The sequence below is a fragment of the Cryphonectria parasitica genome (genome assembly GCF_011745365.1).
Source record: "Cryphonectria parasitica EP155 unplaced genomic scaffold M406scaffold_7, whole genome shotgun sequence".
Taxonomy (NCBI): domain Eukaryota; kingdom Fungi; phylum Ascomycota; class Sordariomycetes; order Diaporthales; family Cryphonectriaceae; genus Cryphonectria; species Cryphonectria parasitica.
In genome coordinates, this window is record NW_024468915.1 from 902653 (window position 1) to 917532 (window position 14880).

Here is a 14880-nt window from a genome sequence, read left to right on the forward strand (position 1 = left end):
CAGCTCGAAATTCTTCTTGGTCTTGTTGATGTCCAGGATGGCAGTCTCGACGGACATCCGGGCGGCAACCAGATCCTCCCGGTCGGGATGATCCTCAGGCGTGTACTGTAGCAACTGAGCAATGAGATTGGGATACTTGGTGATCCTCTGCATGGGTTTAATGAGAAGCGAGTCCAGGTTCCACGCAGCTGTGAGGTCTCTGGCCACCTCGTTGCACTCGTTCAACCACACCTGTACGGTCGGGTCTTGCTGGATTTCGATCAAACGCTTGTTGGCAACGTCGCTCGTCCGGAGGAATCCCTCGTGTGCCGCTCTCATCTGCTCAATATTCCGTATAAAAGCCGGTCCGATGATGGTGTGACGATCCTTGACATCGTCTGTCTCGTCGCTTGCTGCAAGAATACTGGGCGGCGACACCAGCGTCGTGGAAGAGGGTGTTGTCGAGGGAACAGTTGATGCTGTCGTCGAGGCGACCGAGCGAATCGTATTCGCATCCGAAAACGTCGCGTCCTCCTTCAACATCGGGGACCGCTTCCCTCGAGGCACATACACGCTCGTGACGCCGTCCTTGAGTTCGCTCAGGAATGTCGTGTGAAAAGCGACAATCTCGTGCGTGTTGCGGAAGATCAGCTTGATGGTCTTGTCATCAAGCTTGGGGCACGCTTCCGCCGTTCCCTTGTAGATCTCCTCGACAACATTCATGTCCCTGACAAAGACTGCCTCTGTGTCCACTATCTCCCTGATGCACAATTGGCGTTGGCGCAGACGGTTCTTTTCTTTCCTGGCTGCGACAGACTCCTCATCCACGTCCTCGGACACCTTGCGCTCGCCCTCGATAGGCGTCTGGGCGGGCATGCCGCTGTCGAGTGACTGAGGAGACGATGCATCGTGATAGTCATCGCTCTCCCTGCGTGCTAAAGGAAAGCTAATGTTCCCATTCTCGTCCCTCGGGACAGAGCTAGTGGACCTGTGATCGTCATAATAGCCACTGGTTGGGCGTGAGCCGGCGTCGGGAGGTGGCGGCGGCGAGTGATCTGGGAGCCTTGGGATCCGCAGACCACGATCAAGCCCGGGGGCGTAGGATCCGAAGAAGATGCCTCGCGTGTCAGACTCGGCCGCACGATGGTGCTCGGTGCCCTCATCGTCTCCGCCGCCGTCTGTGTAGTAGCGGCGTCTGAACGAGGAGTCATCGTCTCGCAGTGACTGGGGCCGGGAGGCATCAGCCTCGCTCGTGTCGGCATAGTCCAGACGCCGCGAGTCCCTGCTGCTGTATGACAAATCTGTCCACATGGACTGCTGGCTCGATCGGTTGGCCGGAGTCGTCATCGAGGGGACATTGAGGCTGTTGGAGGTGTCAGGGGTGCGCTGCGCCTCGCCTGCAGCCGAAGGACCATCCGAGATGTCGACATCAGAAGCTGTGTATGTTGAATCTCGGAGGCTGGCGATGTTGTCCTTCAGCCGCGGCCCGGTGTAGAAGTCCTCTAGTGAGTCCATCTGTGGCTCATCCCGTGGCTGCATGTACTCTGGCTCTTCTTGCTCGGCGTACGGCGGAGAGCCGAAACCGGCATCTCGGCTTATGATAGTGACAGTGGTTGTATGGTACGGCTGCGCGACGTACGGCTGTGGCTCATACTCATCCTTGACTGTAGCTTGTGGTTCAAGGGCAGGCTCGACTGGCTGCTGCTCAGCCTGCACCTCTGGCTCCTGTTGCAGCTCGGGGTGGTGGTGGTGGTGGTGGTGGTGGTGGTGGTGTTGGTGGTGATACTCGTCGATGTGATGGGACTCGACCTCGGAGACCGATGCTGTGTCGTAATCGTCCGTGAAGGCCCCAGGGATCGGAAGTTCAGCGCCAGGTGCGGTCCACGACGATGAGCCCTGAGGGCCACGCCCGGGAGAGGACGGCTCGAGAGAGATGGTGATTGGAATGCTCTCTTCGTCAGCGAGGTCTTCGAAGGGATCCCGGTAGGTTGCCCTCTTGTAGGAAGACGAGGATCGCGGGGCGGCCGGAGCTTCAGTCTGGGCGTTGTTGTCGACAGGTGCCGGCTGTTCAGGCAGCCCCTCCTCGTGTGTCGAGCGCTCAGGCACCGGCGGCTCTGTCTGAGCTTCATGGTCAAACTCAGTGATGACGCTAGTCTCCGAAACAGCTGATGGAGGTGCCTCATCCCGGTCGAAGGGTGGTGACCCTACGCTTGGGAAAGTCCCAGGGAGCCCTAGAGTTGGAGAATCGATACTCAGCACAGGAGGCGGCGCCGGACGGACTGTACTCGGTGCGGCGCTGTTCCCGATTGATACAGCTCCATCGCCGCCGGCTGCCTCGGCGCTGTTCTCCTCTCGTGACTCCTCCACATCATGGGACGCTTCAGATGTCCTGGTCGGCTCCCTCGCCGCCTCGAGCGCTGCAGCTTCGGCAGCCGCAATTTGTGCCTCTGCTCGGGCTTGTGCGCGAGCCTTTGCCTTCGCAGCTGCCTCGAGCTCCTTCTTCCGCCTCTGTGCAGCAGCCTCCCTGGCTTCTCTCGCTTCCGTATCTCGTATCGTCTTGCTGTATTTGAGTTTTATAGTCTCTCGTCGCTGCGCAAAGTCAACTGGTCCGCCCAGCGACAGCTTCCTTCTCCGTCCTGGTGGTGCCTCCTGTCTCGAGTCGGACCTTGCCGAGGGCCGGAGAGGTGGATTGTGAGTGGCCTTGGAGTGGTCGATGGTCTTCAGCCTGGAGCTGGCTGTCGTTGCCTGCGATACGGGCTGTCTCGGCCGGGAGCTTCGGAGCGGGGGTGATAGCTTCGGCGGCGGGGAGATGACAGCCGCGAGACGGGCGTTGGTGGAGTTCGGGGCAGGCGTTGTCTTTCGGGCAGTCGATGGGCCGGTGGGCGTCTTTGATCGGTTGACCGGCGTCTTTGCACGTGTCACGGGCGTGCTTTGTTGTCTCGACGTCCTGCCGCTGGGTGGCAACCGCCGCACACCTGCTGGCGAGTTAGAGCGGGTCGACGCTGGACTTGTAGGATCTGGTGGTGTGGTGAATTTTTTGTTCATGACGGGGAGCCGAGAGGACGAGGGCGAGTGAGGCGAGTACGACTGTTCCAATTGTCGCCGCAACTGCGTGTTGTTGGTGTTGATCGGGGGCGCCTTAGGGCCGAGCTGGTCACTCTGCGACCTGGTATGTGACCTTGTCGGGCTCTCGTCAGTGTGGTGGTGGCGGTGGTGGTGTGGTGTGCCATTCCTCTGGGGCGAACGAGCCCCGCGATACCAGTCGGTAGGTGAGGCAGGCTCGGCGGGGGCTTCTGATTGACTGCGCTGATGCTGCTGCTGCTGGACCGAAGGGTCCTGTCCTGAGGACTCTGTCTCTCTCCGCAGTGAGTCACCCTCTATACCGAACCCGGGCGTCTCTGCATTGACGTCCTCTTGCCGTATCTCCCCAAAGAGGAGAGGCTCACCTGGAGCAGATGGCGGTTGGGATGATAATGACGACTGGTTCGTGCCATGTGTAGGGTGCGTGTTGTTGGAGGGGCCGGTCGCTTTCGGTCGGCTGATGCGGCTCGCAAATGACTGTGAATTGGTCGAGACATGGTCCTCTGGCATGAACCGAGACCGCTGGGTGCCACCAGAGGCGCTGCCCTTGGGAGAGTCGCCTGCGGGCGCACGCAGCGATGAGTACGACTGGGCGTCACTCATGGTCGCAGAGCGGCCGTTGACGGGTCTCACGGTGCCGCCCCTGGCGACATTTCGTGATGGCACCCGGCGGGCGTCGGCTGGGGACGGGGTCCCATTCTGCTCGAATCGCTTCTTCATGTCCTTGACGCTGGCCCTCGCAGCAGGAGGCACCGCACTTCCAGTGGCAGAGCGAAGCCTGGTTCCTTCGATGGGCACAAATCGGTCGTCGACGGGGTTGGATGCTGAGCGGTAGAAAGGCCTCGTGCCAGCGCGGCCGCCTTGTAGGCCTGGCAGCTTGGAGGAAGCAGCAGTGCCGTTGCTGTTGCTGGTGGTGTTGGACCGTGCGGGTGGGGCGCGGCGGTTCGTCGAGGCGGCAGAGGCCATGGGGTCGTGGGTCGAGGAGGATGCCGGGTCGTGTTTCGCGGCCTCGAAGTTCCTGTAGCCTCGGTAGAAGTCGTCAGGGCTCCCTCCAGGGGCGGCAAGCGCTGCAGCATCTGAGGCTGCAGCATGGAAGTTATCATAGGATGTGGGCGGCGGGTCGAAGGGCGAGGAAGCGTCCTCGTCAGGAGGAGTCAGGACACGATGTCTCTCGTCTGGAGCAGAGTACGGGTCGAGGGCAGTGATGGCGTCGTAGAGAGGCTGATCGTCGTATCTTGCAAAGTGCTGCTGCTGCTGCTGCTGCTGCTGCTGCTGTCGTTGTCTGGACGGGGAGGAGAGGTGGGTGGGGAGGTCGTGGTGGGCTTGGGGATGATGATGGGATGAGGGCGAGGTAGCTACCGCCAGGCCAGGGTCCTGGCGAAGATCCTCGTCTTCTCGATTGCTTCCGTCCATGGTGGCCTGTACATCACTCCTGCTACCTGTCTGCACCTACTACTGTGGACGCAGGCCAACGAGCTCTGGGGAGCGCCCCAACCCCCTGCAGCTGGGTCGTGCTGTACGTGCAGAGAGATAGACAGAGCGAGCGTACAGATAGAGAGAGAGTGGGTGGGTGGGTTTTGCTGCTGGAAGCGTGTCGCGAGAAGCACTCGGGCAGCCTGCTGGAAGGGGGGGGGGGGGCACTTCGCACTCTCGCACTGACACACAACTAGCTTTCCCACGCTGCCCACGCTGCCAGTGCCAGTGGGCCTGAATGAATCGAAACGTGACTTGGGCGGAGAGGATTGGGCGAGGGAGAGAAACTCATGCAGTAACCAGCGCCAGCAGGAGGAGGTGTTTGCCAGGGTTAGAGGCGACGAGCATTGAGGTGCGGATGGGCAATGTGAGTGGAGGACGAAGTTGGGAGGGTTTCGGTTGGCCAGAAAGAGATGCCAGGAACTCCCTGCGACGGCGGCAACAAGGGAGAGCGCCGTGGGCCAAGAGGCAAGGAGCGAACTGCGGGATGCGGACGATCAGGCGCGTGGTGTGTGGTGACTGGCGACGGGTGGACGCCCAGTGTTCGATGTTAATTATCTCTGGCCGCCTGCAAGTGGCCTGAAAACGAATGATATCTCAGTGCAGTCATGAAGGATTCTCAAGAAAGAACCCGGTAAGCCTTTATTTCCCCTCTGGGTAGGCTTGGCAAGGTGAGATGAAGGTGGTGGTAGTACGAAGGTAAATTAAGTCTCAAGGGCAGTCACAACTTTTGAATCGCACCTACTGCTGTGGGGGGGAATGACACCAGTAAGACTTTTGGGCCTCGGAAGGGCAATAAATCAATCAAATCCACTGTGAGGACGGGGAGAGGGGAGGGGTTGTGGTGGAGGTGTGGAGTGGAGAGAAGGGGGGGGGGGGGCGCGTTTGCAAAGTGAGGGAGGGTAAGGGGAAAAAGTTCATAAGGTGGATTATGCAAAGTAATTAGGTAGCAATTCCTCACTTGCAAGATTGAATTTTGCAAAGTTGAATGAATTGTAAGCGTTTGCTGCGTGTTGCGAGTGTCAGTCACTGCAGTTTCAATCCAGACTTGCGACTCCGTAATCAGGACGTGCAGCTCTGCGACAGGGATCAGCCAGCACTGCTGGTATGCAGTCAGTGTACTTACTGTCTGCAGGCTGCAACTGGCCACGTCTGGATTGCAGCCCAACACCAGGGCCTGATTTCCCCCTCCACGAATTGAAGATGAGGAGGAGTTGTCAGGAGAGGTAAGGAGAGTATGGCTTCAATTTTCTTCAATCCGATCTCTCAGGCTCCCCCTTGGCATAGTAGAATGGGACAGAAAACAGTCGTGGGATGGCATATCAGCTGACAATATGATGAATATCAATATCAACAACAAAAACAATAACAGTCAGGATAATAATAATAACAAAAAAAAAAAAAGTACTATGGTACTAATGACGATGGCCAGGCGACACGAGATGGCCGTGCACGTCAAGGTACATGCCTCCAAGTACCGGCCAGAACGTGGAGTCCCACTTTTACACGCGAACACTACTGTATCCATTGGGCTCCGATACACGGGGAACATGTATGGGCAACCGCCTGGATGTATCTGTACACCGGCAGTATCTGACCAACCATCTGGATACACGAACTCTCTCCAACCCCTACCCCCTCCAAAACCCCAAAAAGAAGGGGAAAAAAGAAGCAACATCTAGTGGATAGGGAACTGGGGCTGCCCTCCGTTTTCTGATGAGAAAAGCAAGAGCTCCTTACGACGTTTAACGAAGCTCCTGAGGAGTGTTTCGAAATCCCATTTATCAGTGTTTGTTTGCCTTCTAGGATGATGCCTCCTCTCCTGTTCTTGGTTGGGTATTGGAGCCGGCCCAGGTAAGCAAGGGAGCAGTCATCATAGTGCTAACAGTACCAGCTAAAGCCTGGGCCTAGTATGTCACCTTGGGAAACCATCCAACCAAAAGTCTTGTGGCCAAAACGCATAGCCACCGGGTGTATCCGTCGCGGAAGCCAGTACCAGTACCATAGTAGCGAAATCCAAGACAAAGATGAGAGAGGAAAAGGGAACCAAGGCTAACAGCCCTTTGGAAGCGGCCGAAAAGAACGACCTCGTGCTATAGACAAGGCCTTGTCCTCTATGGATTGTTCTTTTACTGATCGCCACGGATTCTTGCTGGCCTGGGAAGGGGCCCCCGAAATGAAGCGACCCTATTGAGCCGTTCTTTTTGTTCTTTTTGATAAGATGGCACCATATCGGGGTTACAATGCAGCTCTTGTGTCCTCGTCATTATGTGAGCATCTGCACCACATTAAGCGATCTGAATCTTGGATACGACGGATTGGATCGACAACAACTAGTGGCAGAGAGATCCGAGGGAGAGTAATCTCCTAGAGTACCTAGTTGTAGTCCGTGGTTAGCAGATCAGATATGGACCTCCAAATCGAGAGAAAAAGAAGGGCTCCACAGTCACATGGCGGGGGGATCTTGACACTCTGTTTGGGAAAAAGCCTTTGAAGCTGATCCCCTAAACTAGCCAGCAGCACGTACAAGTACTACAGCACCAAACGTTGGTGATGAACACTTTTAGGCAGCCAACGTTTTCCCCGGGGGGGGGGGGGGTTGATCGTCGAAGAAAACAGCCAGCTGCAGACACCTGACAAATTTACTCATGGACGCCTGCGTGGCGGTTCCGGCCAAGTGGGAGAAGAGAGAAATACGAGACTGGAAGGGGAGGTTGTGCTTTAGTACGTTGTACTTGGTGTCATAGCGCATGGGATCAGGGTCACGGTCGCTAAACCCATCAATAAAAAAACTGATACACAGTGGTACCACCATGGCCCTAGTTGCGCTAAACACAACGGCCCGCAAGCCGGTGGTACGCCCAAAATGTTCCACTGCCCCACGCCCCTTGTCTCTGGCTGGCCCAGCAGTAGTAGCAGTCGCAAGTAGCAACAGCAGCAACAAAAACAGCAACAGCACCCAGACGCGTCACAATTCCGGTAGCGAAGAACCGCAGCAGAGGATTGAACAAAAGCCAGCCTACATCGAGCTCAGTACAGCATAATCTGCCAGATGCCGCGGTGTGAAACCATTTTTTGGCCCTTTCTCTCTCTCACGTTTCATCTCTATGACGCTATTAATTTCATCTCAGTTCCCCCATTCCACCAAAGGACCAGTCGCTGATCCGAGCGCTCTTGGTGGGAATCCTGAATGACACGCATTGCCCCGCGTGTCTGTGGATCACACTCATTAAATCGTGAGATGTAGGTCCTCAAGCCTGCCACTAAACATCGAGCACCATTAGTAACCCTCAAAAAGGAAATATCAAGAACTCGAGCCATCAGAATCACAGGCCAATTACAAATGACACGCCTCGCCAGGAGACAACGAACCCCCACAAGATATGGCTGCGGAATCGCGACCGCAGCGCCCTGACCCTGCGGTGCGGTCGAGGCCATCAGTCTCGAAGAAGAGGAAGAGGAGGACGAGTTCTTCAGGCCCGGGTCCTACTGACGACCAGAGACCACCACCGGCAAAGCAGCGCAGGACGACGGGGACCAACGTGAGGACCTTGCAGTCCGCCGACGCTGTGAAGCATGCTCTGCTGGCCCAGTACTACCCAACCACGCTGACTCTGCGGCAATACGTCCTCAGTCACCTGCCGGCCTCATCCAGGATCCGGCGGAGGAAGGTTGCCGCAGTCGGGACAGCCGATGGCTCTGAAGACGACCCCAGCGGCGTTCGGGCACAGCTCGCTACGCTCCTGGACACAACGCTGGTTGGACTTGCTGAGGTGCCAAGGGAGACTGCCAAGGAGCAGTCTGAAGACCGCCTGCAGCAGTGGATTGAATACTCGCAAAGAGATGATTCTCACGTAACGTTATCCGGCGGTGATGCAAGTGCAACTCACCTCCAGTCCGAGGTAAGGTCTGGTGAGAGAAATGAAGAAGGTTCTATAGGTCTGGCCAGGAATTGACTGACCAGTGACGGTAGATTATTGACTTCATCATCTGGTTGCTCTTTTCCAGGGAGAAGAATCCGAGCAGGACACCTCATCACCTACTTTGTGATGGCCTACGAAGGCGCAGTGGTCCGAGGCAGCAGGGAGTCCCATCCTCGATTCAAGGACTCCACCGCGTCTTCTTCAATGAGAGGGTCGCCGCCATAAAGCAGGTCCCATGGCCGCAGCTGCTTCAGATCCTGGGCAAGTCTGGCGAAAGCATGATGATCAATCTGCTGCTCGACTGCTCCGTATTCTTGCCCGTTGAAGCCGGCCGGGGTAACTACTATCAGTTGAGCGGTAAGTTTGCTCAGGTCATCCATCTTGATCTACACGCTAAGCACGTTTGCACATCGAACAGGAGCTCCCATATTCGAGTGTGACCCTCTATCATCTCCTCTCACTTCTCCTGGTCCAGTCAAGGACCCGAGTACTTTCGAGAGAAAACCGACAGACGTCATCTTTGTGAGGAGTCGTATATTTTACGCAAGAGCCGCGCTTAATGCTCGCGGGCTAGTGCACTTTGGCTTCAAACATATACGTAGGCTTATTATTTTATTTGTTTTTTGCCCCGCGATTCTACTAGTGCAAGCATGGTGTGCTCAATGTGCTTACTTTTCTAGACGCATTAAACAGATTCCCTCTCCACTGTGGCGACCGTGGCGGAAGTACACAGCCTGCTGAAGACGGAGACGGCAACAATGTGGAATCACTGCAAAACGGTGCTACCCTTCGTATCATGATATACATGTTTCCCCGCCAGTTTGGCCTTCATAATGCTTTCACGTCTCATGTGGATCACCTGAAGTCGGCCCAGAAATTTCAGGACTACACCCTGCGCGAGGCGGAAATCTTTGCAAAGTTTGGCAAAACCGACGGAAATGGCAGTCGACAGCTCGACGTGCGGGTACCAAAGCGATTAAGAGGAAGGCTTGAGCATATGATTCAGAGGCTGCAGACCCGGCATGCCCGTTGCTCTTATTCCAAGTTATTAGAGCACTATTGTCCGGTACGAAGCCCCCTTCTCTGGACTGATTCTTTGGGCGCTCTGTCGTTCATCCGCGATGGAACTCTCACAGTGCAAATGGAACTGATTAGCCATAGAGTGACTCTTCAGTGCCAGGAGATGGCCGCAGCCATTATCATCATGAAAAGAATAGTGCTACAGCTGCTTCCTTGTCGAGCGGAAAGAAACCCTGTGGGCGACATTCTAAGACGCGGAAGAGGCTTGGACCGGCACCTCTTCACACCCCGAACCCACCAAAGAGGAGCTATTCATCATTGATAGAGCTTGCGGTGCCAGTATCTAAGATCTCTGGATTCTGTCAAGCGGTCTTGTCGAAAATCATTCCAGATGAGTTTTGGGGCTGCGGTGAAGTACAAAGTCACAATCAACGAATCTTTCTGAGAAATGTTGATCGTTTCATCAAGCTTCGAAGGTTTGAGTCCATCTCTCTGCATGAAGTTATGCAGGGTCTGAAGGTGAGGGTGTCTTTTCTCTGGTTCAATGCAAGGATATCTTTGACGGTTGGATGAACCATGTTGCTGACTTTGCTAGGTTACTGAGATCCAATGGCTTGAACCTCCTGGCCTCCAGGGGCAGAAGTGCAGCCAAACCGACTTTCGGAAGCGACGCGAGATCTTTGCCGAGTTTGTTTACTATGTCTTCGATTCCCTTCTGATCCCTCTGGTTCGCGGCAACTTCTACGTCACGGAGTCGAATGTTCACCGTTATCGCCTCTTCTTCTTCCGGCACGACGTCTGGCGGTCCATCGCAGAGCCCGCAATGGCGCAGCTCCGGGCCAAAATGTTTGAGGAGGTGAAGGCGAAGGAGGCTTCGGCGATACTCGATTCGAGGCGGCTGGGCTACAGCCAGATCAGGCTGCTGCCGAAAAACACGTCTGTCCGACCTATCGTGAATCTGCGCCGGAGAATGATCACAAGCAAGGACAGACAGGTCCTTGGCCAGAGTATCAATTCAATCCTCGGGCCCGTGTACAGCATGTTGAAGCTTGAAAAGGTGAGCCAGCGATCTGATGATTGTGGTTAACTTCAATGTTTCTTTCTTTCTTTCTTCCTCTTCCACATTGTGGCTGACTGAAACGTGGTCGACCAGAGCCACCATGGCAGTCGCCTGGGATCCACCATGTTCTCGGTGGGCGACCTCTACGAACGCCTCAGCTCCTTCAAGCAGCGCCTTGGTCTGCGTCACGGGCCACTCTACTTTGCCAAAGTCGATGTGCAGTCCGCCTTCGACACGATCCCTCAGGATGCCGTCGTCGCTCTTATGAATTCCGTACCCTCCCAGGACGTGTACGAAATGATCAAGCATGTCGAGGTCGCCCTCAACAGCAGTGACCTCGGCGGCTCCAAGGTTATCAGGCGGTGGTACTCGACCGCCAAAGCCGCAGGGGACAGAACCACCTTCCTAGAAATGCTCACCCAGCAAAGAATCCCGAGCAAGAAAAACACTGTCCATGTGGACACCATCTTCCGCAAGATACATGGCACGCGCGACCTCCTCGCGCTGCTGGCCTCCCATGTTCAGCAGAATCTAGTCAAGATGGGCAAGAAGTACTACAGGCAGAAGAACGGCATCCCGCAGGGCAGCGTTCTCTCTTCTGTGCTCTGTAACTACTTCTACGCCGACCTGGAGCGGACGCACCTGGGATTTGTGCGCGCAGACAACGGCAGCTTACTACTTCGCCTGATTGACGACTTCCTCCTCATCACCACAGATCAGGCCAAGGCTTCACGCTTCGTCACGGTCATGCAGGCCGGCATCCCAGAGTACGGTGTGACCATCAGCCCGCCCAAGACCCTGGTCAACTTCGCTCTATCCGTCAACGGGCTCGCCGTGCCTGCCATCCAACCTGGCAGCGAAGCTGTCTTTCCCTACTGCGGCACACAGATCAACACCCACACCCTGGAGCTCACCAGAGACAGAGGCCTCGCCCCCATCCACGTCTCGGCCGTCAAGGACCCGGCCGTCACCAACGCCCTCACGGTTGAGTTCACCCGCCACCCGGGCGCCAACTTCAAGCGCAAGACCCTCAGCGCCTTCAAGCTCCAGTCGCACCTCATGTTCTACGACGCCCGCCACAACACCACCCATACCGTGCTGCGTAACCTCTCGGACGCGCTGGTCGAGACGGCTGCTAAAGCTTGGGCATATGTGCGGTGTCTCCCTCTGGCCAGGCAGCCTGGCGTCGCGGTGTGGGTCGACACTATTAATGAATTAGTGGATGTGGTGTATCACCTGCTGACCAGCGGGTCACGGCGGGTCAAATACCCGTGGTATGAGTGTCGGATCGGCAAAGGACAGGTTAGGGCGTTGACTCTCAGGGCGTTTCGGTGGGTGTTGAGGAGAAAACAGGCGCGGTTTCTGGCGGTGTTGACTTGGTTGGATGAGGAGATGGCGAGCATGGAGGAGAGGAAGGGAAAGAAGGAGAAGAAGAAGAAGAAAGAGCAAAGTGGTGGAGAGGGAGGAGGAGGTGGTGGAGGTGGAGGTGGTCCTGACACTCTTGGAGAGAAGTGAAAAGAAGGAGGTAAAAGAAAAACAACAAGTTTTGTGTGTGCGACTGCGGGTCCACAATGATAGTCGACATGACATGATACCCAATTTCGAAAAGTCGCAAGAGAAACAGCATACAGCAAACGGACTCAGTTCTCAGAAACATCCCATGATACCATTGCTGGCACACTGTATGTAGACTCTGATCATCCAGAGATTATCTATCTAGATCATCCAACGCAGCAACATGACAAGCTCGCTATGCACCCTCTCATACAACGCCATTCATGTATGCTTTATATGCTAATGCGATCTAACCATCTATACACATGTCTTTTCTTAGATGAATGAGAAAAAGAAAGAACAAGGAAAAGAGAAAATAAATAGAGAGAGAGAAAAAAGAAGAAAAGAGAACAAGAAAGCAAGGCGTACATCATGATCAGCCCATACTTTCTCCCCCATCACACCTCTCCCTCACACGGCAATTCCACTCTCCCACCACTTCTCCCCAACCACCCATCTCGGCCGATACGTCGAGTCCCACCGCCACCAGCTATCCCCAGGCCGGCCCAGACCAAGAGCCCGCAAGGGACTGGCCGCCACCGGCTCCAGCATCCACACGCCCGCGCGCGCCAGGTCATCGCAGAAGAGAAACTGGGCACAACCAAGCCAGGCCAGCACGAACATGAAGTGACCCGCCCGTCGTACCCAGCGCGGCCGTGTCGTCGTCGTTGTCATCCAGTTCCCCAGCGCGGCGGAGGCGGCGGCCTGGACCAGGGTGCCGGCCCAGCACAGCAGGAAGAACAGCGGGGGCGCCCAGGGCTGGCTGGGCGGGAGACAGGTGATGCTGCCCAGGGCGTGCAGGAAGCCGCTCTGGGCAAAGGCGAGGAGGCCGGCGAGGGCCCTCCCCGTGGCGTCGGAGCGGGGGTCGCCGATGTAGCCGTGGCGGCTCAGCCAGAGGCCCGGGGCGCTGAAGGCGGCGCGGAAGGTCTGGTGCCACCAGCCGCCCCAGAAGCCGGCCATGCCTTTGTCGAGGACGCAGGGGGTGAAGCTGCCGTAGACGCAGGGGTAGTGCCACAGCTCGGCGCGGGTGCCGAGGAGCGGGGCGAGGACGAAGTGCGAGAGGAGCTGGTAGGAAGTCATGATAAGGTCGATGGTGATGAGGATGGCGGGTAAGCAGAGGAGGGCACGGTAGAGGAAGAGGATGGGGGAGGGCAGCGCGGCGAGGATGGGTGGCAGGGTGAGGCGGTGGTGGAGGGAGGAAGACGAGGTGGTGCTGGTGGTGATGGTTATGGCTTCAAAATCTGGGCCAAAGATGAAGTAAGGGTCCTTCATCATGAGAACGCTCAGGGCATCGAGGGCCAGGTAGGAAAGGATCATCGGTATGAGTCGGAGGCGGAGCCACTCTCTGCTGCTGGTATATCGGCGGTAACCCTGGCGAGTACGGAGGGGGAGCGATGTGAGGTCGACAAGGGAGCCGCAGAGAGGCTTCTCGGGTTTTGCGAAGCGTGGGAGGATGGGTATGCACCAATTCCATCCTTGTGTAGGCTGTCAGTTGAACAAGTAGGTTTCTCTTGGTTAAAAAAGGACAAAGGAGCCCAAGGAGTGAGACTTACCGGTCCCACGAAACGACGTGACGAGGTCCCATGACCATTCGAAGCGCGTCAAAAAGGACCCATCCGCTGGATAGGCCTGCCAGTAGTACTCGTACCCTTCAGCAAGGCTCCTCGCGATATCCTCATCAGGGGCGTCCATGGCCTGCCTATTCTCTTTGTTGCTCTTCTTCTTCTTGAGGTCCTGGTCAGCATAGTCGACGGCGCCATCAACACTCCTGAGACCATCGGCATCACCACTACCATCTGGCCAAGAAACGCCATTCTGCCGTTGCATCCCATAAGCATAGCCATTCCCAGAATGCGCCACAGTCATGGCAGACTCCTGCCTCACCACCAACTCCTCAACACCCTCTTCCCCCCTCCTCCTCTTCCTCCTCCTCTTCTCCACCCTCTCCGCCTCAAACTGCGGACGCATCCATATGAGCAGCGTAGCGCTCCAGAGGATCCCCCAGGCCTGCAGGAGCCCAACCAAATACCCCACCGCAAAGTTGGCGCTCGAGCGGCCCGCCGTCTCGGAGAGGTTGAAGGCCACGATGAAGAGCATGACGAGCCATCGCGCCCGGAACAGCCACGGCCTGTTCACATGGGGCACCGAAAAGTACAGCACGGGCAGGATGAAGGCGCCGAGGACTGAGTAGGGGATAACCAGCGGCCTGACGGTGCCTGCGGCGAGCTCGTGTGCAAAGTGTTGCTTGTAGAGGTCGCGGACGTGAGCGCCGAGGTTGACGAGAGAGGCGGGCGGTATTGTGGTGATGGGCACAGTCATCTGGCCGGTGCTGGCATGGCCTTCTCTCATTATTCCCCCCCCCCCCTTTCTTCTTCTTCTTCTTCTTTTTCTTCTTTCTTCTTTTTGTTTTTTTCTTACTTGGCCCTCTCTCCTAAAAAAAACATACAGAGGAGGTCACGCGGTGATCGACCGTCTGACCGCCACAACCCACCCTCCAAGCTGAAGGTATTCGTCGTCAGCCCACCCGCCTTCCAAAGTTTGACTGCTGAACAAGCCGTCACTGCGAGACTTGCTGTTGCCTCATGCCTCGTTCTCCTGGAGTTCTCGAAATCCTGTCTTCATGTAAGCCTCAATATTATCCAAGTCCATGCAGAATAAAATTAGGCGAGATGTGGAAATCATACTTGCTCTTGCTGCTGCTGCTGTTGTTGCTACTGCGTTTACAGAGCAAGCAGCGGGTTTTCCCACTGATGGATTTTGGTTGACGTCAGTATGTACTACGTGGGAAGA

General features: G+C 56.3%; 2 protein-coding genes across 2 annotated transcripts; one reads left to right on the plus strand and one right to left on the minus strand.

Annotated features, from left to right (window-relative positions):
* Positions 1-7916: 7916 nt before the first annotated feature.
* On the plus strand, positions 7917-9607 carry M406DRAFT_332695 (uncharacterized protein; the record flags this gene model as incomplete). Its single annotated transcript, XM_040920777.1, has 6 exons — positions 7917-8435; positions 8507-8813; positions 8932-9054; positions 9150-9235; positions 9277-9522; positions 9593-9607. 6 exons carry the CDS (start codon positions 7917-7919, stop codon positions 9605-9607), a joined length of 1296 nt encoding a protein of 431 aa, XP_040773295.1.
* A 2894-nt stretch (positions 9608-12501) lies between these two features.
* Positions 12502-14409, minus strand: M406DRAFT_263598 (uncharacterized protein; the record flags this gene model as incomplete). Its single annotated transcript, XM_040917599.1, has 3 exons — positions 12502-13565; positions 13644-13812; positions 13951-14409. 3 exons carry the CDS (start codon positions 14407-14409, stop codon positions 12502-12504), a joined length of 1692 nt encoding a protein of 563 aa, XP_040773296.1.
* Positions 14410-14880: the final 471 nt, after the last annotated feature.